Here is a 27,802-nt window from a genome sequence, read left to right as displayed (position 1 = left end):
GAATTAATACTTGTTTTATGTATGAAAATTTTGCTTTTCTTATAATTGTGTATAATTTTTACTTAATTTCATATTGAACTCAAAAAATTAATTTAGAGCAAGTACTGTTTATTTAATCTATTGCTAAGTATTTGAAATTTCAATGTTGGTAAACAAAGTGTCATAATCACTATTTATTTAAGCTATCCAAAAAATAAATGAGATCAAACAATTCTTACTTAAAATTTTAATTTAGCATTAGGTTCAATCTGATTACAAAAAAATTGTCTTATTTTTTTCATTTTCTATGAATAAAAAAAAAAGATAGGATCAAGGATGAAAAAACCAAATCCCCAAACAACAACGGGGATGAATCTAATTTTTGGACCCCAAATAACATCGAGGGTGAGGGAGGGAAGGACTTGGAGAGTAGGAGTGGGAGGGCTCCACCCCTACATTGCCTCGATGTCATGCCTACCTATAAAAATTTGGTAGAAAGTAATAATTTATTTTCATATCACTTGGAGAAATTTCTAAATTTTTAAACAAAAATAAAAGAAGCAGGCAAAAGGATTAGTAGTTAAATAAAATTAGAGGTGACTTGAAAGAAAAAATTGACCCTAAAAGAGTAATGGAGTAGTTATTGTAGTTTAAAGGGGAATAATAAAAATTTTCAAAAGGATTAATTCATTTTCTGATTACCAAAAGGATTAATTCATTTTCTGTTTTCATTTTTTGAAAAATTGTTTTAATTTTTAAAATACTAGAATTCTGTAAACATGTTTGATTTGACTTCTTGGTTTCTGCTTTCAATAAATAAAAACACTGAAAATGTGTTTTCAAAAGGAAGTGTATTTTTAGATTTGCTTAAAATTGCATTCCTTGCCACCGTGTTTTCATTTTATCCAAAATGATATTTTTGGTTACAACTAAAAATACTGAAAATAAGATTTTATTATTTTTAGTTTTTGGTTCATTTGAGAAAATATTTTCAAAAATTTAACTAAACGCATTTTCATCACTATTTTATATTTTTAGTTAAAATAAAAATAGAAAACAGACAAACCAAACACCTTAAGAAGTGATCCAATTATCTAATAAATTGTGTACATTAAGTATTTTATTTATTATTAATATAGATACATTAATTATATTAGAAATTGAAGGATATATATAAAAGAAAAGTCATGTATTTAATGAACATATATTATATATTTATTAAAGTTTGAAATAAAAATAATTAATAAATATGATATGTGATAATATTATTAATGTTTGCTATGTCTTATATTTAATAAATACATTAAGCAACTATAACGCTTTATTGAAGTGTCATGAATATGAAATATTTATTTATTAAATTACAAAACAAAAATATTTAATAAATACATTAAATATAATAAATTCAACAATTACATTAATTATATTAAATTCAATAAATATCATATTTAATAATATTAATAGTATTTTTTATGTATTATATTTGATAAGTACTAATAAATACAATAAACAACTATAATACTTTAATAAAGTGTTATGAATATAAAAGGATATTTATTTATTAATTTTTGAACAATAAACATTTACAAACTTAATAAATACATTACCCATATCATATTTAATAAATACTAATAAATACAATAAACAACTATAATGCTTTATTAAAGTTTTATGAATATGAAACAATATTTATTTATTATTATTAAAAATAAAAAAAACTCTATTATGATGATGCGATGACGATAAGGTGAGCCAAAAGTCGATTGTCATATTTTGACATCATTTTTTAGTAAATTAGACATTGACATAAATTAAAATACGGATAAACGATTTCTATAGAATTTCAACAAAAGTAATAATCTATTCATTCATTATAAACGAATTACATTAAGAATCGAAGGACTGAATATAATCATAGTTATTTTTCTTCTTCTAAAAAGTAAGGAGTTTGATTAGGAAAAAAAAATCTATCATTTGAATTTTAATGGTAGCACAACGAGTACATATTTTAATTAAATTAAACTATTAAGCCATTAAATCTCATATAAAATATAACTTTATACAATACAACAATCAATTTTTAACATTTTGCGGATTTTTTTTCTCATAATTACGGTAGTATTTTTTTTACAATTATGGTAATATTTTATAGAATATTTTTTATAATTACATATGAATTAATTTTTATTATTTTGGAATGGTTTTTTTAATGGTAATGTTTTATATAATTACCATAATCTTAAATGGAATGTTTTTAGAAAGAATGAAAAAATGAAATTAGAAAAGGAGCTTAGTCCGTATTAGATAGGAATTGGGGCAGAGGAAGAATGTGACTTGAGAATGGGATGATCGAACGATGTGTAATTGGTCCACGTTCCCCACGGGCCCTGGAGGCGCGTGGACTCCATGCCCTCTTTTGATAGTTACCAAATAAGTTTATTTTTCTTTGTCACCCTCTTCTCCTCTCTTCTCTGCAAACAACCTTCAAATTTCCTTTTGCTTCTTACCAAAAAGAAACCTTCCTGGAAGCTTCTCTCTTTGCACTTCCATGATTTGATCTCCGCCGTGGATATGATGGAACTTGCTCCTCTTTCCTTTTCTGATTAATATTATTTTTTATATTTAACTGGAGAGAGAGAGAGTCATCCTTCTTCATTTTTTGATACCTGGATTCGAGACATGAGATGAGGCCGATGCAACTGCCACCGCCTTCCGGTTCCGGGGCCAACCCTGCCCCCACCAACAACAGCAAGGACCGTCCCCAGCGCCGCCGCAAGGACCTCACGCTGCCGCTGCCGCAGCGGGACACCAACTTGGCGGTGCCGCTTCCTCTGCCCCCATCGACGGCTTCTGCTGCGGCGGCGCAGCAGGTGATCCCGTTCTCGGAGCTGGAGAGACTGAACCGCATCGGGAGCGGGAGCGGCGGGACGGTGTACAAGGTGGTCCACCGCACCAGCGGGCGCGTGTACGCGCTGAAGGTGATATACGGTCACCACGAGGAGTCCGTGCGGCGGCAGATCCACCGGGAAATCCAGATCCTCCGTGACGTGAACGATCCGAACGTGGTGAAGTGCCACGAGATGTACGATCAGAACAGCGAAATCCAGGTGCTGCTGGAGTTCATGGACGGAGGGTCACTGGAGGGGAAACACATCCCGCAGGAGCAGCAGCTGGCAGATCTGTCTCGGCAGATTCTGCGGGGGCTGGCGTACCTACACCGGCGGCACATCGTGCACAGGGACATCAAGCCCTCGAATCTGCTGATAAACTCGCGGAAGCAGGTGAAGATCGCTGACTTCGGGGTGGGTCGGATTCTGAATCAGACGATGGATCCGTGCAATTCATCGGTGGGGACGATCGCCTACATGAGTCCGGAGAGGATCAATACGGACATAAACGACGGGCAATACGACGCTTACGCGGGGGACATATGGAGCTTTGGGGTTAGCATATTGGAGTTCTACATGGGAAGGTTCCCCTTCGCTGTAGGGAGGCAGGGCGATTGGGCCAGTCTAATGTGCGCCATTTGTATGTCTCAGCCTCCAGAGGCTCCTCCTTCTGCTTCACCTCACTTCAAGGATTTCATCCTCCGCTGTTTGCAGCGCGATCCCTCTCGCCGCTGGTCTGCTTCCAGGCTCCTCGAACACCCCTTCATTGCTCCACCGCTGCCCAACCATAATCAGACTCCTCCCAACCTCCATCAGCTACTCCCTCCCCCGCCAAGGCCTCTTCCTTCCTAGTATTCTCCATCCATGCCTAGCTAGCCCTGTTTGCTGCTTTTTTTTATTTTTATTTTTATTTTCCATACATAATCAAATCTCTATAATATTGGATTTTCTGCCATACATTACATGCCCTGTTTGTTTTGCCATGCTTTTCTTATACTATTATCATCTTTTTCTTTTTCTAAGCCCCCTCCGCCTCAGTCACTGTGTATGTTATTGTTGTTTTATGCCTATTGCCCAGTAGTGGTTAGTTAGTTTTTGGGAACGGAATGAATGATAACTGAACAACCTGCAGGTGCCTCTTCTTTCTAGATTTAACCTCGACCTTTTGGTTTAGATTGTTAGATACTAGTCATCTATGAATGTCTGCCTCCTCTCTCTCTTCTTCAACTAGGTAATCTGCGTGTTTTTTGTGGACTCTGGAATATTTCTGTTCTGCCTTCCCCATTTTGGTTCACCCACCTTCCTTCCTGGATTTGGATGCTGTTGTACGCTTTCCAATCAGCTCCATTTGTTTGTGGTTTGGCAGAAAGCTGGAAGATGGAATTTACGGTAGTTTACCTGTGGCTGTCACCTTGCTGTATACAATGCCACATAATCTTGTTGTCTTGTGACACTTTTTGTTAGGCTCCTTTTGTTTGTATCTTTGTCGGTCTCATGCTATTTGGTTGAGTAATTCAGATTTCTCAACTCTCACGTTGTTATCCAGGTTATCAAATTTGAGCCTCCATTGTTGTCGTTACGTTTCTCAATTTCACCTAGCTCATATTCTCTCAATTCAATTATTCATTTCTTTCTTACTTGTTTTCAAATATCTACATACATAGCTTACCAAGAACATCATGTGCATTTGAATTTTGCCCTTTTGAATGCTTGGACGTGGGCTTATTCTGTTGGTGTATCGTGGCTATATTCTTTATAAAAAGGAAGAAAAACTCGCTGATTTAAATCATAATTCCATCATTCTGGTTATGCGAAATTCCTTATTACGGACTTGGTTTTGCACCTCTTTCTTCTTCCATTTTGTTTGGTTTCATCGCGGTCAGTTATGGCTACTCTAATTCTACAGGAAAACATTACAGTATTCCAAATCCGGGAATTACTCAAAATAGAGGTACCATTCGTGGGTACTTGCCAGTGGGTGGGTGGTGGGGAAAATGGCTTGGCTTGTGTTGAAATGCCATCATTACCACATTTACGGCATCCCAATTATCAAGAGATCAAACAGATACCGAAAATTGTTTTGATCATGCGCTGGCTGATTTCTATTCAGCTATTGCAAGAATCTCGAATCCCTCCAACACGCTAGTGAGTTATTCTAAGTCAAGTGCGAGTTTCGGCGTTGCGCTTCTTGTCTTAAAAGGTCAAACCTGTCTAAACTTATTGTAAAATTCTCCTCTTCCAAAAGTTTGAGAATGTAGCTAAATTTATTGATGAATTAAAAAGTCAATTTCAAAAGTCATGACAATTCCAATCCTAAAAAGAAAAGATATTGCTTTTACAAATACTACTAGTATTCTGATTTGGAACCGAGATCTATATTCAATTAATTACCATAGGTCAGAGAGTTGATTATTAGGAGCAACATCCTTTGCAAAGGCACGAGGTTTGAGATTTTCATTCAAAGAAAGAAGTCGATGTGCTGAGCTCAAAGTGGACAAAAGTGCAACACGGTTGACTATGAGAATATTGACAAATGCTATTAGTCTATTAGAGAGCCGCAAGGGCGTTCACCATTTCACCAACTAAATAAAGGTGAAAAAGTGCATACGTTTTTCAACATATCATTATTTAAAAATGTTTGACACACTTGCATAAGCAAGATGTTAAAGAAGAGCATTACAATAGTGCACAACATCAAATCTAGACAAGCATGTTCAAAACTAAAAAAATAGTAATTTTGGAACTACAAACACTGAAATATGGATCATCTTGTTATAGAGGGACCTCAGTGAAGACGTGGACTTTTCTTCACTTTTTCTTTTCTCTGTTATTCCTTTTGGATCGGCATGTGCCTCACGGAATTCCTGTAAAGATGACCCAATGTGCCTCTAGTAGTTAGGGTACAGTTGTTGAAGAGGCTCTAACAGGTTTCCTTGGATAGGAGAAATGTGCTGGAAACGGGTAAAGACAAATAGAAAGGTGCCAGAGGAAAACAAAGCTAGAAAATTAGAAAATAGGAGGATGTGCATGTAGTTTTTCTTCACAAAGGGATATGTATGTGGTGACCAAAAGAGAAGGAGAGGAAGTTGGGAGTAGAGGTTGGGACCAGAGGAGAAGGGGTGGTAGTGAGGACTGAGCAAAAAGAAAAAATTTACCCGAAGTGGAAAGAAAGCCCTCCCTGTGGAAGGAAGGCCCTCATTGAGGGGTGTCACTGTTTGCTTTTTGGGATATGATTTTCCATACTTTTTTAGGGTTTTTGTCTGCCTCTTTACCTTCAAAAACATCTTGAATCATTGTTATTGAAAGCGAAGTAATAAAACTAAATAGTAATTGTATATAGGCATTTTTGGTCTCTAGGTATCACACTTGTGCAATTTTATTTCATTGAATTTCAATTGCAACAATTAGGTGCCTAGGTACCATAATTGTATAACTTTAGTCATCCATGTATCACAATTGTGCATTTTTGTTTCCAAAAGATTAATTTCAATCACACAATTATGAAATTTGAGGAACTAAAATTACACAATTGTAATACTTGGAGACTGAATTGGCACAATTAAAATCTAAATGACTAAAATTGAACATTTGCGATATCTGATAGATCTTATTGACACATTTATATTTAGGGGGATTAAATTCATACAATGGCGATACTTGAGACACGAAAAACTACTATTAAACCTTATATATGTTCAGTCAAATTTTGCTATTAGCGCCCTCACGCTAGATCATATTATGGTAAACTTCAAATTATAAGACTAAATTGAATTTGTGATTTTTTGTATTTCAGTTAGCGTGTAATTTTAGTCCTTAATAATCTTTTTGTTTGAATATGTATATGCCTAATAGTATAATATTATATTTTGATAACTTAACGAATAAAATACATAGAACATCCTTGTGCTTACAGGTATTGATAATTTTAAATGTCCTTAATTATATGTAAATAAGTTGTCTTAATTTAATTTAGTACAAATATAATAAAATTATTTTCATCACATGAAGCTGTGACAGCAAGGAGTTAGCATTGTGTCTGTCTCTTGTCTTGCTACATTGTCTTCGTGTTAAAATCTCATAAAACCGTAACATAAGACTTTGGGAAGAAACAAATATCCCTCCAGCAAGCGCTCGCTCTTTGGCAATACAACATTTCTCTCAATGGTCTCAAGTTCAAGCAAGAGCATCACCTCAGATTCACTCTGACACGAGCCAAAACATAGCATGGAATCCTCCACAACAAAATTTTTCAGGAAGCAAACTCCTTTGGAGCTGGTCTTTGTTTGAGGAAAAACGATTTCTGCAACTGGTACTCTATCTCCTAAGGAAGCCGAAGCATGGGATCTTTCCAAGCCTATATCATCTAGCTTACAATAGGACACAACATATAAACAAGATCAAATGCAATTATGCAAACATACACGCCCAAAACTAACACGTCCAAAACTAACAAATTAGTGATCATGAAACAAGAAACACTAAAACATGGACCATTCTGTCACAGAGGAACCTTAGTATAGCCATGGATGTTTCTTCACTTTTCTTTTTCTTTGTTATTCCTTTCAAATTGACATGTGTCTAGCAGCAACTCCAATAAAGATGATCCAATGTACCTCTAGTAATTAGGGTACGTTTGCCAAAGAAGCTCTAACAAGTTACCTTGGACAACAAATGTACCAAATAGGGAGGCATGAAAGGTAAACAATGGAATTAGAAAAAAAGACAAGGAATAGATAATATCTGGTGGCTAGAAGAGAATGAGAGGGAGTGGAAGTATAGGTTGTGATTGAAGGAGAAGAGGGGGTGAGGAAGGAACAAAAAGAAAAACCTTTCCCTATGGAAGGAGAAACATACATCTAGAGTGTAAAGAAAACTCTCCCATGAATTGATGGGGCCGTTGCTTGTTCTATTGGGATTTGTTTTTCCTTGCTTTGCAACCAGCATGAAATATCTAGAACCACAGTGGTATTGTTTTGGGAGGATATAAAACTGAAATAATAATTAATTGTATATATTAGGCCAGGTTTTGCTATTAGTGCGTCCACACTAGATCATATTATGGTAAACTTTAAATAAAAAGGCTTAATTGTGTTTATGGTTTTCTGTACTGTAATTTATATGCATTTTAGTCTTTCATTTTTGTTTGAATTTGTACTTGCTAGATATTCTAATAATTAGATTTGGATAACTTAATGGATAAAATACATGGATTTTTGTCTATCTGTTTTTTAATGAGGTATAATGTAGTGAATGTACATGTGCTTGCGTGTATCGATAACTTTAAATTCTCTTAATTATATATAAATAATTTGTCTTAATTTGTATTTAGTATAAATATATATATAAAAAATGATTTTCTCACGTGAGACGGGTGTCTGTCTTCTCCTGCTTCATTATTATTCGTACTAAAATCTCATAAATTAAAACATGTTTTGTTAAAAAAAAACATTAATTCTTCTTCAAAATCTTAACCTCTTGAACTTGTTAGATTATGATAACATTTTTAATAAAATGATATTTTATGGTTATAAATATTGTTGTTGGGATGTCGTGAATCTATCCATAAAGTGAAAACAAACACAATAAATCCAAGGAAACTACTTGAAGAATTCATAAATTGAGTATCTTATGAATAGATTGGGTATGTGTAGAAAAGACTTCTAAGAGAGTACCCATAAAGGTGTTTACCATATGAAAAATAATTGTATTTTGTTTGGCTGATTAAAAAAAAAACAAAACTCTTATCCATGCTTCTAGTTTCTCTATTTTTACTTCTACATTGATGAATATCAGAATATGTAAGTTTCCCAAGTCAACTTAACAATAACAACAACTAGATTTTTGGCAAAAATATAACAGAAAATATGCATTTGTAGGATGATAATTAGCAATTCCAATATGTTTAATTTCATTATTTGATAAATAAAATTATGAAACTCGCTTCAGCATAGTGGTCATTATTTTAAGTTCTTTATAGTGTAGAAGGAGGTAATACCGTAATACAACAAAACGTAATGATACAACATACATTTGTGTGTATGTATTGGGGAAAACAAAAAGTCCATGATAATATCAAATCGTACATTAGATAGTTCTAAAAGGAAAGAGCATCACGTTTAACTTATACATGGCTCAACGTGGATATATCTATTGTGTTCAAGCCTCGGGCCTCACCTACCATTTTGTTTTGTTGAGCTTAAGCGGGCATCCATATATATATATATATATATATATATATATATATATATTTGTACAACAAAAATGGATTATTTAATTTGGAATGCATGTAGCAAGCCTTGCCCTTCGATCCTTTCATAATATTTTTGCCAGAGGGTAACTTGGGAATGACATCAATGAAGAATACTCGGTTTTTGTATTGTTTTGTAAAACACCACTTGTACGTGATCATCATGCACTAGAGACATGTTATTAGAGATGCATTGCTATCTTTGTACGAAAATGGGTGGACTGCACGAGATCTTTAAATTAATATTGTTAAGATTTTCAAAGGGGTAGTTCATTTGCATATATTGTATTCTTTTTAATTTACTTTTTGTTAGAATTGGTGAGAAATATGTTCAAAGTAAATAAAGGTAATATCTCTATGTGAAATAAGATAGAAACAAATTCGTATTATCTGAGAGGATTACTAGGTTTGTATCTCATTGTACATCAATGAAGTAAATTTTCATTCAAGATATTGAAAATCCCCCTAAGGGTGATAAAGTCTTTAAGATATATTAAATAAAAAGATTACAAACACAATGGAAAGAAAATCAAATTTTCATTTAAAATACCAAATTAGAGTTCATAAGTTACATAGAAATTCACTTAACCCTTACAAAAAAAGGGGTTTAACTAGACATTAAAAAAAATCCTAACAAAGAAGAGAAAACTTTATAGATGCTAAAAGAGACGTGATTTTCCACCTTAATCGTCTTTGTCGTGCCTATAAAGCTTCTAGAGAGAGAGAAAATCTATCGTGGTAACTGCAAAATTAAAGAAAAAAAAAAAAAGATCTCTAATAGTTTGTTTCATCTTTTTATATATGAGTCCAATACTCTTGAAGGCTTCATCCTTGGGTCTGAGGCTACCTTTTTTTTTTTTTTTTTCTGGTCTATCAGAGCTTTAGTTTTCCTTCTTTATTACCTAAAATTCAAAACATCAAAATATAAAAAAAATAAACAACTTAACTAAATTTCAAAAATAAAATAAATAATCTCTTTTAGTCTAATATTCTAAAATTCATATTTTTGAAAACAAAAAGAGTTAAAAATTAAAATAAAAGACTTAAATCTCTTAAAAATAATAGAAAAAAATTTAGATAATCCAAGGAACTATCATTACTACAAATTTAATTTTTTTTGTCTTCAACCAAATAAGCTAAAATTAGAAAATGGGTTAAACAATTTTTTATTCAATATTTTATATATAATTCCACTACACACCAAAATAATAATAGAAAAATCAAATATCACATACAATAAAATCACCTATTTTCTAAAAGTCATGGTTCTCTTCTATGGCATGAGACTTTTCAAAAAGTTGAAAGTTTGTTTAGCTACTTTTTTTAAAGACAGGTATTATTGAAGAAAAAGATACCAAACCCAACACTAGGAGTGCTAATGTTTAGGTATAAGAAAAGTTTTATGATCCCCATGATCAAAAGAAGATACCAAATACAAGGGTATGTGCAATGCTACATGGGTTTAGATTGATATGGACACATTCTCCTACCACAATGTGAAATACATATAAGAAGGTAATAAGTATTATGCTCCTACACAATAATAGTAAACAACAAATCTTTTAGTTTAGCTCATCTGCTAATTGATTGTGTCCAGTGCAACAACCAGTTGGTATGAGAGATGTTTTTGTTATGTAGCTTGAAATGTTCACTTTACTAATTATAAAAAATATAAATTAGATCCTCAATTTCCTTCCAACTAATTCTAACATTCAAAATGTCTCTCAATTTAGATCTTTTGTATTAACACTTGGAATAAATAGAATTAGAGTCAGAAAATTGTGTCAAGTAAGGCATAAAAAATAGATTAGCACTTAGTTTATTTAGTCACTTGATCTAGCTTATTTGGAAATCCAACATGTTATTTTGTTTGAGGACTCGACTAGTAACGTGCAAGGAAAGAGAAAAAGTATGTTATGTATATTCATCTTATTATTCCTTCAAGATTTGTATTATGTATATTGATATTTAGGGTGTACAATCCAAATTGTTGGATGGCTAAAATGTATGTTGATGCTTCATATGAAAATAAGGAATTCTATGCTAATGATATTGAATACTTGGTTGCTATATTTGCTAGGAATTGTGGACGTGTACTATTTATATGGTAGAGACTTGAGACCTCTCAACAAGAATGGAGTAACTCATAGTTTAAGATGTCCTCAAATTATGTAGTAAAGATTTTATATGGTAGAGACTTGAGACCTTTCAACAAGACTTGAGACTTGATGTGGAGATTTTTTAAGATTCAATATTCACAAAGCTATCAAGAAAGCAATGAAGTTGTGATTTAGTTAGCAAACCTTTTTTTTCAACTTACTTATTGTTTTTGCACATTTTTAATACACACCCAAAAGATACGATTCTATTATAAATAATGGTTTGCTTTAATACACATTTTTTCAACTTACTTATTGTGAATTTGCCCTTAAATTTAAAGATGAATCTTGTCAATAATCATTGATAACACCATTAACACAACAAAACTTTCTGCAAGAAATAAGCTTATTAACTATATTAAACTTAATTCCATTAAAAATGGATAAAGGAAGCAAATTATAATTATACACGGATAATTTTCTTCCTTTTAATATTATGAATTTATTGACAAACAATTTGGTTATTTCATTCCATAAAAGAAGAAAAATGACCAAACAATATATGAGGTACTTAAAGTTGTCAGGACATAACTAATAGGAATAAGTATTTAGTTTAAAGAATAACTCATCAAAGTAATCTCATTAATACAATTTTAAATTAACAAGTGCAACATGTAACACATGAAATTAATATGAGATTGGTAACCAATTATCACTAAGAAAATAAGGAGACATTGTATTCATTTTTTATACAAAGGGTTTCATCAACCTATTCGCATCTTACACCATTATATAACTTTATAGTTTCTAATAAAATCTCATCATATGGAATAAAATTTGCACCACATATAACCTCATAAAGTTTATAATATGATATAAATAACTTTTGTAATCCATCAAGATTTAGTGAAGTACCTTTACAAAGATGCATTGGAATCATTATCCTAATAACTAAAAAGCACTTTCCGTGGGTCAAGTTGACCACTACAATAACTTGAAGGAACTGGAGATATTTCTTGCCTTCCTTTCCACTCTTCACCTGGTTTAAGAGTAATTGGTTTTTCTACACAAGCAGCTTGAACACAAAGCATATGTTTGTATTCATTATCCCCTAAATCAGATATGGATTTTGCTTTTTTGTCCCATGGATTCCATACCACTACAAAAAAAAAAAAACATTAATATTAAACATTATGACAAGCTTGATTTTAACATCATACAACAAACAATAGACTAAATCAATTTTCTTGTACTAAGTTTTCACAACTATATTTTGGATAAAACAATTATTCAATTTTTTTCAACATCTAATTTCATGAAAATAATTTTTAACGAATCTAGCTTAAAGAAGAGAAATAAAAGAAGGGTTTTTAATAGAAGGAAGATTAAAGTTACCTTGTTTGATTTATAAACGGAAGGGAGGGAAAGTATGAATGATACACTAGAACACCTTTATAGATAAATAATAAACCTAAGAGATGAATAATAAAATAAAATCTCGTAACAATTCAATTTGTTCGGTTCAAAAACTATAATTCACCTTTCATACCCTCTAAATTCTCCAATACTGTAAGAAATACCAAAATGGGATGAGAAGGATTTAAGCCTTCTCATTTCCATTTCTTCTCCAAAGTTTTGAACCAAATAAGAAAAAATTAAGAAATCCATCCTTTCATTTCTACTTCCCTCAAACCAAACATAAAGGCTTTATTCATTATGATCATGTTAACTGTGTAATTTCAATAAAAACTATTTTATTAAAAGGTTCAATCATTTTAGCTCATGTTTGACATAACTTGGCTCGCGAAGCTTGTTTTCCGAAAAATAATCGTTTATTCTTAAAAAGATCGCTTAGGGAGTTGGCAAAGGCAAATAGTCATTTCTTTAATATAAACCTTGAATCAAACATGTATATCTACCATGGGACAATGCATGCATATGGCAAATGCTTGCCAAATATACATATTCATGCCATGAGTAGCCAGAAAAAAAAAAGTGCAAATACTTCATCATTCGTGTTTTTTACCATTCTATTCTAAGTTTTCATCATCTAATATCACATTTTCTTCATGATACTCATGTATATAGGGAGGGATATTAATATTAGTAAGCTCACCGGCATCTGGAAGTCCATCTTTTCGCAGTACAAAAGTTCTCTTCCTTTCATGGTCTATGATAGCAATTTTCGTGGGGGTGCTTAAGTATACTTTGTCCACCTTTAATTAAAATATAAAAAAAAACAAAATAAAATTGTTATATAGTTGAACCAATAAAATATAAACAACACAAGAAACTATTACACTTGTAGTAAATATTAACTTCAGACTCAAATGTTATAGCATCCCCTTGTTCAGTAAATCGTTCTTTATTCTTCAAGTTGTCCAGATAATCTAATGTCTCTAATCCTTCAATTCGCACTTCACTGGACATAAGATTTGTGTTAATTAGCTTGCAAACAACACAAATATTAAATCCCAAAGCAATGTAATTTTGATATGATGTTAAACAAGACCATGACCAAATGCAAATAACAATACTTAGATATGAAAGTATCTGAAATTAATTTAGTAAATAATAAAAACAAATTGTTTCATAGTAGAATTTTTTAAACTTATGTTGCTTATGAACTTTTTAACCTTAAGCATCATTTTTAAGTATTGATTAAGTATCTAGTATTTGTGCTCAATCATAAATAAAGATTTGAAATGTCCAAAACGTTATAAAAAGTAAAATTTATCCATGTTTCACCAGTTATCAAAATTTCAATTACTAAGAAAAAGATTCATCCAAGATAAATTCAATTATCATGCTACAATAACATGTGATAACAAAGTTTTGACTCGTCTGAATATTGATTTGATAATCAGTGCTTGAGATTGTAGTTGACTTTAAAATTTACTTTATATGTTTTTTTTTAATTTTATCACAATTTCAATTATTGATTTTTTTTAGTTTTTTTTTACTGAAGTTGATTTTTCAATGAATGATTATAAGTGTATTTTATTTTCCAATCTAAAGTATAGCTCTTGTTTAAAAGGAGTCAAAATATATACTTTAACATGCCATGAGCAAAAATATTTAAAAAGAGAATGAAACAAGAATATTATCATACTTGATCAAAAGTTGATTTAGAATATTCTTATCATTTAGATTGTAAACATATATTTAGAAAGACTGGATGGAAAAATAAAGATATTAATGGATGCATATATCACTAAGTATCTGAAGGTGATATAAAACCTGATGTCAGTAACATAGAAGTATGTATTATAGGCAAATGTGAAGGTAAAGGATTTTCCATCTGTATTTGTGTTTCGAATGCGAGATGTCAACATCAGATCTCCTGCAGGTCCCAAAGCTATCCTCAAACGAAACTCGTATCTATTAAGCAATCATTATAAAATTTTAATCCAAATTATTAAACAAAAAATTGATTAAAAAAAAAGGACTAAAAGGGTGTGAAAATATTAAGCTCATTTTTTATAATTACACTAATAATTATATAAGCTAACTTATATACCTATGAGGCCAATTTTTTTTATCATCTTCAGAGTGCTTAAGAATCAAATCAATGAAAGCTTTGTTTGTGCTATTTGTTGGAAATGGTGGGGGATTAGGATCTAAGGTCCAAAACTTGTTCCTTGCAAATCCATGATGCTCAAGAGATCCGTGATTTGAAAACTGCATATAAATAAGAAGTACTTAAAGAAAGAAATTAACTAGATGAAATAAAAGCATAGAAACCCAAAAAGATACACACATACTTGAGGAAAGCATATTGGAATACCTCCACGTATGGATTTTGGAGGCTTAAAACTAGCCTGCAACGATTCATATAAAAGAGGAAATATGAATCTAAAAGAATCAAATAGGGGAAGGATCTATGCAAGATTTAGGGAGCAGTTGAGTTAGTTCATACATAACAAATAGTTTTAAAAACATATTTGAAAGGAATAAAATTCAATTGACTGCTAGAATTAGTGTTTGTGAACACTCTTGTTACAAACTTAATAACTTGTTAGTTTCCTTCTTTCATTTTCTCTCCCACGTCTATTTATTTTACATTTTTTTCAGTTGATCTCTACTAAAAAAGCACAAACACTTTTGATTGATGTGCTATGTTGAAATATAAGTGTAAGCCAAAGTTTTATATTGTGTAGGAATGAAAAAGTTGAATATCATATAAATGAAGATAAAATCCATAAAATTAAATTAGATTTTGAGTTAAAATGTGATATTAGATTTACTTATATGATTGTTCATAACTAATTAGAATAAATTTATTTGATGGTTACCCCCTCACTTACACAACATGTTATAATCGTGCCAAACACATTTTTTTTTACTTTTATACTAACAAATTAAAATATCATAATAAATGAACAAATTTTAACTTTTTTGTTATTATGTATACAATATTTTATTCTCACTTTTAAAGCATGAATTTTATTTTATGATTTTCTAATAGTTTTTAATGTTAATTTTATATAAGTATTATATATTGCATTATAGTTATGTTGTGTCCTATAATTTTTAAAATTTGTTGTACTCTTATGTTTGTATCATATCATATTAATATCGTATGTGTGTTTCCTAGGTTCATACCTATATTATGAAGACAATAAATTTCCGGAAGAAAAAAGTTACTAATCAATTATTTATATATATATAACTTAAAATACCGATTTATAAAAATATATAAAATATGTAATTCATTTTATAGCTTACTTTATCCTGCCATATAACTTCGTTTTGTATGTAGTTGAGACGAATTAAAATTTTATGCTACAATTGGCATATCTGTGTTTTCATATTAAGATATGAATGCACTATTGTTTCCAGAAAACTATTCATCAATTTCATCCACGCTCTATACAATAACATTTATAAAAAGGAGAAATTAATGGTAATTATTTCAGAAAGCCACAAGTCCAAAAAGATCCATATATGTGCAAGTGAAACTTGAACCTTACTACTGACAAAAAGCAATTCTTCCCCAAGGTCATTTTTCCATGATGTAACTTGGGCCCCATATAAATAAACCTACACAAAAAATGAGGCGTACAATGTAATGCAATTGATAGTTGTGATTCCAAATCGGAACAAGAAACAAATGATGGTTTATGGATGACAAGATAAAAATGAATTAAATTGTGAATTGTGATAATTAATGCAAGAATAGATTGAGAACTGCAAATGAAAATGGAAACCTCAGCAGAGAAGCCGCGAACTTCTCTAAGAATGATTTTTTCAAGCCCATTGGCACCCATACATTGTTGCACATACTTCATTTCTCGCGACATTCCTTGCTTCCTTCAGATTCACAATTCACAATTCACAATTCACAAACAACGTCCTCCTTCCCCAATCCTATATATACATTGCATCATCGACCATCAACACAAGATAGGAGAGAGAAAGAGAGACTTAAGGGTTAAGATGTATTTTATTCATTCTTCATTTATAGATCCATACGTGTATTAATATAATAAATTACATTGACTATGCCTGCATTCTTTTACTTTTCATGATTTCTCCCCTCTTATTTATTTACTTTATTTTTCTTTTACCAAAAACATTAGATTTACTCATGCCCCTTCACAAAACTATCAATTCTTTTATAGTTAACCAGGCTTGGTGGTATATAATATTATAAAAAAATTTACCATTTTATAAGTCGGGAATAATAGGAGTTCTTCATATAAATTTATGAATATCTTTATATAATATAATGATATATTTATATTAAAAAGATTTAATTCAAAGTACGTATTGCAAAATATTCTTTAAATTGCTTTTTCAATTTTTAAGCATATATTTTCTTTAAATTTATAATTTAATTCTATTTAGAATTTAAAATTATAAAGTTAATGTATAGAAGAATAAAGTCTGTTATTAATTTAGTAAAAACAATCCCATCACAATATCAAACTAATTTTTAGTAAAAAGAAATACAATTAATATATTAAAACATTATTTTGAGGCATATGTGTATGTGTGTATTAGTGAGAGGGTTATTTTTATGAGATTGGTAGGAACAAATTTGGACTGTACAATGAGTGTAGATTTGATAAAGTAAAAGGATATAGTCTCAGTTCACAATACGTATTGAGTTGAGTTTATGAAAAATAAATTGTGTTTGATCTTGGCATAATACATTTTTGAAAAAAAAAAATAAACTTTAAGTATAACTAAATCTCAAATCACATAAGGCAAATTAATCTAAATGATAGAAGCTTGTGTTACAAGAAAAGATGGTACTCTCAGTTATCATTGCTGTGTAAGAAAAGTTTTATCCCAACATAATTGTCATTGTAGTTTTTTCAATATAACAATAATTTTTCTCTCGCTTTTATTCATTATATATTAATGAAGAATTACAAAATTTAAAAATAAATTAATAATGGTGTAAGATTAATTTTATAAAATTATTATTCTTTCATTTATTTATTATTTTTTCTTGTTCTATATAAAATAACTTAGGATGAAAATTATATTATTTAAAAAATAAACATATTTATTCCGTAGCATATCTATTACAAAATCAATTTGGATTAACCCTAATTTATTTCAAAAATATGGTTAGAGAAACTAGATGTGAACAATTAGACATAAATCATACCTACTCCTCAAAATTAGGTGACTAAGTATAATATTTAATAAAATAATGTGATTATTGACTCATGTAACACTAAAACTATAGAACCTACAACACCTAACCTGATCCATTCTTTGTTATATTTCATTTCATTTGAATAAAACATACCTCTAGAATCATCTCAATTCTCATATTATATTTTTTATTTATTTTAAGAATGAAATAAATTATTTATATTTGTGACTATATAGTCATATTATTCTTATTTTATATCAAATTAATTTTTTCTATAATACATTTACCTTTTTAATAAATTTATTCATTTAACGTTAATCTTTTTGGTTTTAGGTTAGAGATCACATATGTCTTCCAACTAATGGGTTCAAAGATTAATCTCATTTGTGATGTGTGAGTGTTGTAAGCCCAAAAAAATCTTGCACAAGATGAGGATCGAACATGAATTCTCACTTATGTGAGTGCAATGAAACCTTACATGACTATCCAACCTTTTGGATTTTAATTAACATTAATCATGATAAAAAATTATAAATCATTGTCAAAATAATAAAATTAAAAACATATCAATACTTATATATATATATATATATATATATATATATATATATTAATTTTAGTTTAAGCTACCATAGAGGTTACCACACATGATTCATTCTTTACCACACGTGTTTATAGATTTTAAATTTAAATAGTTATTCTTTACCACACATGATATGCCTTGTAAAGAATTGTTTATGGAAATATGCGACTGATGTGCCTTTCTGAAATATCAAATTGAGTTTCCAAATAACAAATTCTCCACGTTCGTCGTTTATTTTTAAAGTGCTTAACAATTAAAAAACTTCCAACCCGAGCGAGTATCGAAATCTCAGCATTTTAATCTCAAAAGAATATTGCACCAGAAAGTACCATGTGCATTATAATTTGCAACCAAGAAATAATGCTAAAAATAATTTACAAAAACAAAATTATCAACAATGAATCTGCTATAACGAGAAAACTATGAGTAAAGTTTATATCATCTAGATTATTAAAAAAAAAAAAAACTACAAGTAGCATACCGCTTCATATCTAGTCTAGATATTTTGTATGGTCGTTATTCTAGTTTCTTTCTGCACTTCAATTTTTCAAGTGTCCGTGAAGAACTTAAAATTGAGTATCCAAGCCATCCACTTGAAAGCATCCATTCCACAAGGCAATCACACCTACGATTTACAAGTTAGAATGTCAAATCCATAATCCAAAGTAAGTTCTCAGAATATTGGGTGCAATATATCTAGATACTAACCTGGGCGTTTTCTGTTTTCAATTTTTGAAGCTCCTCCTGGGTACAGATAAGCCTACATGTCACAACGCTAGGATTAAGATACACCGATAGTTCACCATATAATCCAACTATATTTTATAATACTATACAATACCTCCACTGCAACTCTGTTATCTCATGAAGTAACTCCTTTTCCCTCTCGTGAGCTGCTTCTAGCTAAAGTAACACAAGGAAAAGCAGATACAAAGTCATTCAAGTAACTGTAAAAATATTTAAAAATAAAAAACAAGAGAAAGATAAATGTCTCTAGAAAGGTAATACAGCAAACAAACATGCTGAATTTGCAATTCAATTTATTTCCTTACTAAGTTTTTTTTTGTTACTCAACAGGCCTAAGCCCGGAAAAAAAAAAAAAAGATTACAACGACACTAAATGAGAAACAGAAACTCCAAGAGAATATGCTTGCAACAAAAGGCTAAGAAAAGCCGGATTTCCTCGCTTTAACCGTATTTGTTATTCCATTTAAAACTGATCAACATTTTAGCATAAAAAAAAACCCATTTATTAACATTTTCAATTTTTTAATAAATATTAAAACATTTGAATTTTCAATGAAATATTAAAACATTTTAAATTGATTAACATTTTATTTCAATTGTCTCCAAATAAATACTTTATGCATTTATACTACCGTAGGTTTTAAACGAAATGTTTTCCAGCATCCAGGACAAGAAGTGCACCCCAAAAACTTTATCAAACATCTCTCTTGTAATTAAGCTAACCTTTCAGAGCTTTTGAGAAGTCCTTCATATTAAATAATTTTAAATTTCATAACCTCCAAACTCAGTTGGCATTATTATTAATTTATTATTTAACATTTCTTATACCACAGAATGTACATGGTTTTCAGATGGCACATCCTCAAATAAATTCAAATGAATTACAATAAAAAAAACATAAGCCCCATAAATGCATACCAAAGATTTCTCAGTTATTGCTATCTGTGCTGGGTTACATGTGCCATCAGCTGTACGGTTGACAAAAAAAGAATTGAAAAGTATGCATATAAAAGAAAACAATGAAAAAAAGTCTTGAATAAAATATTTAAGCAGAAAGTGTTCTTGGTAGAACCTGAAGAGTCGCCGGAAGTAATTTGCTTCATTAAACTTAAAATGCTCTCCTATTAAAAAGTCATTGAAAAAAAAACATTTCTCGTGGAAATTAGCTAAAGTAGACCAACCATAACTCATAAGACCATAAGGCTGAACATACCCTTTGAAGAATATTTATCTGCAGTACAGAGTGCAACACAGGAAACACAGAGCAGCCAGAAAGATTTGATGGTGTGGCATCAGATGCTGGTAATAATGGCAAAGTTGGATGTGTAGAAGCAGCATTATGCTGGCTAAAAACCTACATAACCCGTGCCATTTCCATGAGATGTTCCGTATATTAGGAGTTATATCTGCCTGATATATAGGTATATGATTCGAAACCACTATCATATTATTTTATAGATCCATTCTTCAAACCAAATGAACTCAATACTAAACACATTGCTACACTTTCATTTTCTATTAAAGAAAACGGTAGTAGCACTTTCTGGCAAGATTAGTTGCAAATCAAACACCATTAATGCCCAAGCCAATGCAATAAGAATTACAATTACAAAAGCAATGTAATCATGGTAAAATTATTTTGTAATTATGGTCAACATATCTTTCAAAAACCTATGTACCAGGGGAAATTACAAATCAACATATCTTTCAAACCTATGTACCAGTGGAAATTACAAATTATGTATTAAAAGGATGGTTTAGACCAAAACAGGTTTCTCCCCTAACCAAGGGAAGAAAAGGGACAGTTATACAAACTTCAAAACCACAAACCTGCACACTATGGCTCTTTTGCAATACAGGAGGAGGGGCCACCTGAAAGAAAACTACACTTAGTATTTCAGTCTTCAAGAGAGGAGAATGAGAATAATTTATTACTCACCTTTTCTGGGTCAACATTCTCAGATGTAACCTTAAAACGTCCTCTCTGCTGTACAACTGGCACCTTTGATTTCTCATCAGTGTCATCAGAATTAGCTGCCACAAGAATGATTTATTAGACAAAAATGCAGGAGTATTCCCCCAGGGCTTCAAGAACCCAGCTGTTATGTCTAGGGGGAAAAAAACAGCGAGTGCTCCCTTGATGTTGACAACAAAGCATTCGAATGGACAAATGAATATGACCTGATGATTTTGAGACTCTAGAAGGAAGTTCAGTAAGCACGTCCTCTCCTGTCTGTGGAAATGAAGTTGCATTGCAACTTGAAACGTTCGGGTGCAGATTTTGTAGTTTCTCACTGTCATTTGTATTGCTAAGTATTAATGCTGATGGCAGATAAATTATGATACTCAAAGGGTTAAATGAACGAAATAATGGTATCATTGTAGAGAAAACATTATACTAAAAAATTGTTACAAGATTTTGATACAAACAAATTAATACTATTTAGTTATAGTTTAGCAGTTTAAAAAACACAATTTATAGTACTAGTATATAGTTACTAAATAGTATAAAAATGTTATGTCTTATACTAGTGTAAACCGATCTCTCCTATATCGATTCCTTCTCATAATCAAACAAGACTATCAGAGGGATTAGTGATGTTAAATTATAATGTATGTTAAAAATACTCTTACACATTTTCAACAAAATTTAACTAGATATATTCACCATTATAATATAAATCATGTATATAAAATTCTATATTAATCTAAAATTATTTAGTATTTCATAATATACATCAAAATTAATTGAAATATAAAAAGTTATTTGATTATTTTTTTTTTATTCACTTTCACTAGATTTTACACAAACATCAAAGTAATTGAAAGTTAAGATTTAATAGTTAAATTGATTTAAAAATCACATTTAATATAAAATTATTAAATGGGTAGAAATGTTAAGTACTACACTATTATATACTTATCCCTCAACTAATGATAAATGTGCAATTACTTGCTTCCAGTTATGTTATTCGAACCCTCTTACCTTTATGCTTTTTTTACAATTCCTAATATTGATTTATGATAAAATTAAATTAATGTTGTTGTCTAATGTCTATTTTATGGAGGAGAAAAGTGGTATGGTATATAAACAAAAAGGCGCAAACCTACTCTATGGTCTTTGAAAACGAAGCAACTTGAGAACCTTAGGATATTCTTTTTAAAATTCAGACAGTTCTAAGATTCCTGAATACAAATAAAAGACTGACTGAAGACAATTAGGATTTGTACGCTTCCTGAGAACGTGAAATTTAACTTGTGTGATACAGAGTATCCATCATGAGTCGGTAGCTGTAATTACTGACTACCTTTTTTATAATCATCAACATCAGCGTATTGATATCAGATTTCAAAATCATTGGGTCAAGCAAGTTCTTTAAGAAAAATATTAGAAACAACATACACCCTACCTTCCATAATTAGTCAAAGCTCGGTAGTTTAAAAACAGAAAGAACTGTCTTTCAACAAGCGGAAGCAGGGAAAGAAAATTTTCTACGTTTCTATGGAGGAAAAAAAACTAAACGAAGTGAAAGAAAATATATAGTCATATTTGATTTGTATTCAATCCATTGAATTGAATCAAGACAGCTAAAACTTGAATAATACTGTATATAGAAACTGGTACGTATTTGATATCTAAAACATGAAAGTTATACTACCATTGATGACATAAACCAGCACATGCCACAGATTAATCTCATTAATTTAGCAATTTTTTATAAGCCAAAATAATAATTGTAACCAAACTTAGCACAGCATATGCCAAAATTTAAAAACAAGGAGTGAGATACAGAAATATAGACCTGGGCAAACAAATAACAAAACCAAGCATCCACCAAATATAACAAAAAAGACATGGCTACATATGAAGAGAGCAGTGTGGCAAAGCCACGCTACAAGGCAAGAAACCAAATAATATTGACCTATAGCACGTTGACATGTTAATGCAGTTTATCAAATCACACATTTATGTACTTCATTCTCAATGTAAATTACATAATCCAAAAAAAAAATGGTCTATGATCTTGGTTTTCTTCCAAGTGAGAAAGCAAAGTTCTACCAGAGAATGGGAAGAACTAGAAAAACTCAATACTGTTAAAAAATAGCCATAAAATAAACATAGAAAGCGATGGCAGACACCAAATTGAACATAAGAAATGACCCACAAAATTTTTTCATTTTCAATAAATCAATAACAAAGAGTTGTTGCTAACATTTTTCAACAAAGCAAATGTAATTTGCAGTTTTCCTAAATAAACTCAATGCACTTTACCAGAAAAAAAAAATTAAACAAGCATGATGCATAATTGTAATACTCACCTTTCTGGTGGAATAGGTGGAAGAGTAACTTCAGGTAAGATGCTAGATGAACATCCACTTCTATGATAATAATGGGTAGCCATTCCCTCCACGGATCTTCCACCATTTTCCATATCAGGTTTTTCACCCAAATTATTGTCCACATGATCATCGAGACAGGATGAAGAAGTTTGTGGTTCATGGCTTGAACAGGTGATGCTAGAGTGGTCGTCAGATTTTTCAAACCTAAATCTGGAAATGGCAACAGATGATAATAATTAATAATTGGATCAATCCTTTTCTGAACTGTAGAGATAGGTATCATTTATTTTAGAATATAAGATCCCAAGCCAAACAGAGGCATTAGCCCATGATGTTGTAAACGTATAATCATGAGTTTCACTAAAAAAGTATAATTTACTAGATCTGACATCAGATGCATTTTAGGAGCATACTTGGCATCGTTTACTGCAGAATCAACTACGAGAACAGAAGCTGATAGATTTTGCATCTCGTCATTCTCTTCCTGTGAAGCATAGCCATTAGCAATACCCCAGTTAAAAAATTGTTAACGGGAAACAGAAGAAAAACGAAAGAAAGAAATAAACTGCATATGATCCTAACGAATTTATGAATACCATATCAGCAGATCGAGAAGGTTTGTGAATTGCACTTGGCAATTGCTTATCTTGTGAATCAAGTGTAGATAAAGAAATTGAACTTCCTGCATGGTTGGTATCAGACATAGCATCGTCGAAATCGTGAATCTAGAAGAAATAAAACCTCTACTTAGAATCTATAACTGCAGGATTGTTGTAAGGGAGAAAAGATAGGACATGGTGTGTACCAAGGAAGCCTGAGCCTTCATGTCGTCAAGATTGAAGTTCCAGCCACTAATTCCTCGTTTGTATTCGTTCTATAGAGGATTAACAGAATGATATGGTAAGCTTGGTATGAAAGAATATGAGATTTTGAAAGCAAGTGGTGCTCGCAACTGACAAACAATTAGACATGGTAACGGTTACCTGTGATAATTCCTCCATCTTTCCATCAGGCATTTTCTTCTGTGCGAGCATATCTTCTTCTTTTCTCTAAGATATAAAAATGAGCTTATAAAAAAGATTACACAAGATAACAGGGGCCGGGGCCGGGGCAGGAGGGAAATTATGGTAATAATATGGAACCTTTAGAGCTTCCATTCGGTCACCTAAAGCAGGCAACCCCTCCAAAAGCTTTTTGACTATAATATCACTGGAGCGAGCCTGCTTAAAGAAGGAATGCTTCAACAACTTGCTTGCAGAGGGTCGTTTTGAAGGATCTTTTACCAAGCAACTAGCAATCATCTGCTTGAAAGACTGGAAAGAAGGAATAGAGATGTAGGTTAGGAATAAAGGAGAAATCAGAAGAGTGAAGAAGAACTGAGAGGTAAGGTGAGGGGAGGTGACCTTACTGAACTTCCTATCCCTCTCGTAGTCAAGGCCAGGGGGTGCATTTTGCAGAGTCATGAGAAGTACCTTCATTGGTGGAAATTTCGAGAAAGGGGCATGGCCATGTGCAAGCTCCAAGGCGGTTATACCAAATGACCAGATGTCAGCTCTGGGAATGAAATGAAGCTAGAATTATTAAGACAGACAGGGCAGAAAGAATGAGAGACTATAATAAAGAGAGAAGTGCAGACTTGAAATTATAGCCGTGAAGTTGCTCCATGACCTCGGGTGCCATCCAGCAAGGTGTTCCGACAAATGTATTACGTGTGCGTTGGCGGTCACCGGAATCAAAGAGGCAGGCAGAGACACCAAAGTCGCCGAGCTTGACGGTGCCGCGAGAATCGATGAGAATGTTGCCGGCCTTGACGTCGCGGTGGATGTGGCCGTGATGGTGAAGGTACTCCAAAGCCTTCAAGACCTCTTTGAGAATGGTAGAAATGACGACCTCCACGAAACCGTCGGGGTGGGAGGATTTGAGGATGTGGAGGCATGAACCGCCGGACATGAAGGGCATCACCACCCACAGATTGTGCTCGCTGACGAAGGAGCAGAGTGATTTGAGAACGTTAGGGTGGTCAACAAGGAACATTGTCTGGGCCTCACGAGAAACGTTGTTCTGCCAGCATTGCGTTATAGCTTTATTTTGTAATAGAATTGAAATGAAAAGAAAGAATATTGATATAAAATACCAGATCGCAATTGTCACGTTCGAAGTCGAGGATTTTGATGGCGACGACCTCGTTGAAGGGGACGCAGAGAGCGCGGTGGACAGAAGCGCTTACACCCTGTCCAATCTCCTCGTATAGAAGGTAATGCTCGGAGCCGATGGGGTATTTCTTCTTCTCCTTCATTTCAATCTTGTCAAGAGCCTAATGTCCAATAACTATTCAAATAATTAAGCAAATTAAACATTCATTTAATCTCGTTAAACATATGCTAAAAAAACTAGTGATTCCTGTTGAAAATCAGATTACATATCATTTTTATCTTAATTTCACAATTCAATTGTATTTTATTTACAGACAATCTATCTGTATTGAGTTTCTTATTTTACTATCAATCAACTTAGCTACAAATTCAATCTAATTGATTAATTTATATTAATAGCTTGGTATATTTTAAATCTTAAAATAATTTTTTATCATAATAAATAAATATTTTCATCAGTTATTTTGTATCACATGCATAAATATAAAAATTTAAATTATAATGGAATAAATAATTATTTCCATCAATTATTTTGTAACTCATGCATAAATATAAAGATTTAAATCATAATGGATTGATAAAAAATAATTTTATTATTAAATATTATTACGTAAAATTTGGTGTTATGATTTCTTCTATACTCTTTCTTCATTTATATAAATTCAAATTTCAAAAAAAAAATCACAGAAAACTCTCTCTTTCATTTACGCTTCGTCATTCTCGTCTTCTTCGTCCTTGCCAGCTCTACGATATGCTGACATTTCATACCCCTAGAATTCATACTCCTTAGAACTTTAAAAAATCTTCCATGATTTGAGTTTCAATTATAAATATATATTGTTATTTTTTTTTTTGAAATAGTTAGTTGCCAATACTTTTTATTCCTTTCATTTAGTTTCAACCAAGAGATCGATAAATATAAATAACAAACGCAAATACATTGACCTTTTTATTCTTTCTCTACAGTAAGGTTTTTTTTTTATCTTTTTCAATTTTATTTGAATGCCTTTTTTGCACAATTTGTTTAATATTTAGTATTGAAAATTTATTTGTTAATTTTATTTTACATTTTTTCACTTTTAATCTATTATTATTTTTATTTTGAATAGCTAATTACGTACACATTTTATTTCTTTTATTTTATTTAGTTTCAATGGAACAAATGCATTGACTTTTTTATTCTGTCTCTACTTTAAGGTTTGGTTTATATTTTATTTTTTAATTTATATATTTACTTTTTCTTTAATAAAAATATTTCTTTCTTTTCTTTTTTCAAACAATTTATCTTTCTTTATTTTTTATTTGATTTGCTTTTTTTTTTCTGAGATAAGATTATATGATTTGTTTTTTTTTTAAGTATCTCCCTTTAGAATACTCAATGCTAATATTTTTATTCTTTTTTATCCAATTTCAATGGAGGGATAAATAAATACAAACAAGAAACACAAATTATCTATGGTGAGTTTTTATCTTTTTTAATTTTTTATTTGAATACTTTTTTTTACATATTTAATCGAATGGTTTCCATTTATGTACTTATATTTTTTTTGTTTTATGTTGTTAAAATGTTTCTCTTCTTGCATAAGAAAAAGAATAACTCTTCCATTGATTAATTTTTTCAAGGGAACTATTTAAAGAGCATTACCACCGAAAGTAATTATGATGCTCTTTAAATCTCTTCCCTTTTTTTCAGGTTTTGATTTCCAATCATGGATACTCACTTCAGTGATAGTTATGCTTTGCATCAATTAGTTGATATAACACTATTGGTAGGAATATATCCTTAGTGTAAATATTTTTTTTATATTTTCATCTTTGTTTTTTTATCTTCTTCCTCTAATGTAATATTTTTTACTTTTTATCATAATTTACTTTATAGTTTATTTTATGCTTTTATAATTTCTTCTTAACAGATTTTCAAAAGTCTAAACATTACAAAAATATTATAAAAATAAATTAACAGTATTATTTTGGTATACAAAATTTTAAAATGAATGATTATTTTCAAAGATAATTTAATATAACACTTAATTTGAAATACTAACACACACATTCATTAAAAAATACACAAAATAATTGATAATATTACAAAATTATAACACTATAAAATAATTATAAATTATCAAATATAAATTTAATATTTGTGCAGGAC

General features: G+C 31.0%; 3 protein-coding genes across 4 annotated transcripts; 1 reads left to right on the top strand and 2 right to left on the bottom strand.

Annotated features, from left to right (window-relative positions):
* The first annotated feature begins 2,306 nt into the window (after nt 1-2,306).
* On the top strand, nt 2,307-3,889 carry LOC114417884 (mitogen-activated protein kinase kinase 4-like). Its single transcript, XM_028382932.1, has one exon. It carries the CDS (start codon nt 2,664-2,666, stop codon nt 3,717-3,719), a length of 1,056 nt encoding a protein of 351 aa, XP_028238733.1. The 5' UTR covers nt 2,307-2,663; the 3' UTR covers nt 3,720-3,889.
* Nucleotides 3,890-12,157: 8,268 nt separating this feature from the next.
* LOC114419164 (putative glucose-6-phosphate 1-epimerase) lies at nt 12,158-16,532 on the bottom strand. The gene is made up of 8 exons (XM_028384810.1): nt 16,424-16,532; nt 16,182-16,256; nt 14,978-15,034; nt 14,734-14,894; nt 14,454-14,594; nt 13,533-13,635; nt 13,330-13,429; nt 12,158-12,372 (listed from the first exon to the last, which is right to left on the bottom strand). The coding sequence occupies exons 1-8, from the start codon at nt 16,514-16,516 to the stop codon at nt 12,158-12,160; spliced, it is 945 nt and encodes a 314-aa protein (XP_028240611.1). The 5' UTR covers nt 16,517-16,532.
* A 2,265-nt stretch (nt 16,533-18,797) lies between these two features.
* On the bottom strand, nt 18,798-25,821 carry LOC114419120 (STE20/SPS1-related proline-alanine-rich protein kinase-like). Of its 2 annotated transcripts, XM_028384725.1 has the most exons (18): nt 25,632-25,821; nt 25,134-25,558; nt 24,901-25,051; nt 24,640-24,810; nt 24,481-24,546; nt 24,303-24,371; nt 24,094-24,222; nt 23,911-23,981; nt 23,477-23,707; nt 21,338-21,450; nt 21,096-21,190; nt 20,987-21,028; nt 20,370-20,510; nt 20,229-20,277; nt 20,075-20,124; nt 19,251-19,312; nt 19,118-19,169; nt 18,798-19,034 (listed from the first exon to the last, which is right to left on the bottom strand). In XM_028384725.1, the coding sequence occupies exons 1-18, from the start codon at nt 25,791-25,793 to the stop codon at nt 19,029-19,031; spliced, it is 2,085 nt and encodes a 694-aa protein (XP_028240526.1). In that variant the 5' UTR covers nt 25,794-25,821; the 3' UTR covers nt 18,798-19,028. The 2 variants fall into 2 exon arrangements, with proteins under 2 accessions (XP_028240526.1, XP_028240525.1); XM_028384724.1 differs by lacking the exon at nt 18,798-19,034 and having other exon boundaries at nt 19,106-19,169.
* Between the last annotated feature and the right edge of the window lie 1,981 nt (nt 25,822-27,802).

The sequence above is a fragment of the Glycine soja genome, chromosome 7, assembly GCF_004193775.1.
Source record: "Glycine soja cultivar W05 chromosome 7, ASM419377v2, whole genome shotgun sequence".
In the NCBI taxonomy this organism is placed as follows: Eukaryota; Viridiplantae; Streptophyta; class Magnoliopsida; order Fabales; family Fabaceae; genus Glycine; species Glycine soja.
This window is presented reverse-complemented; position numbering and strand designations above follow the sequence as displayed.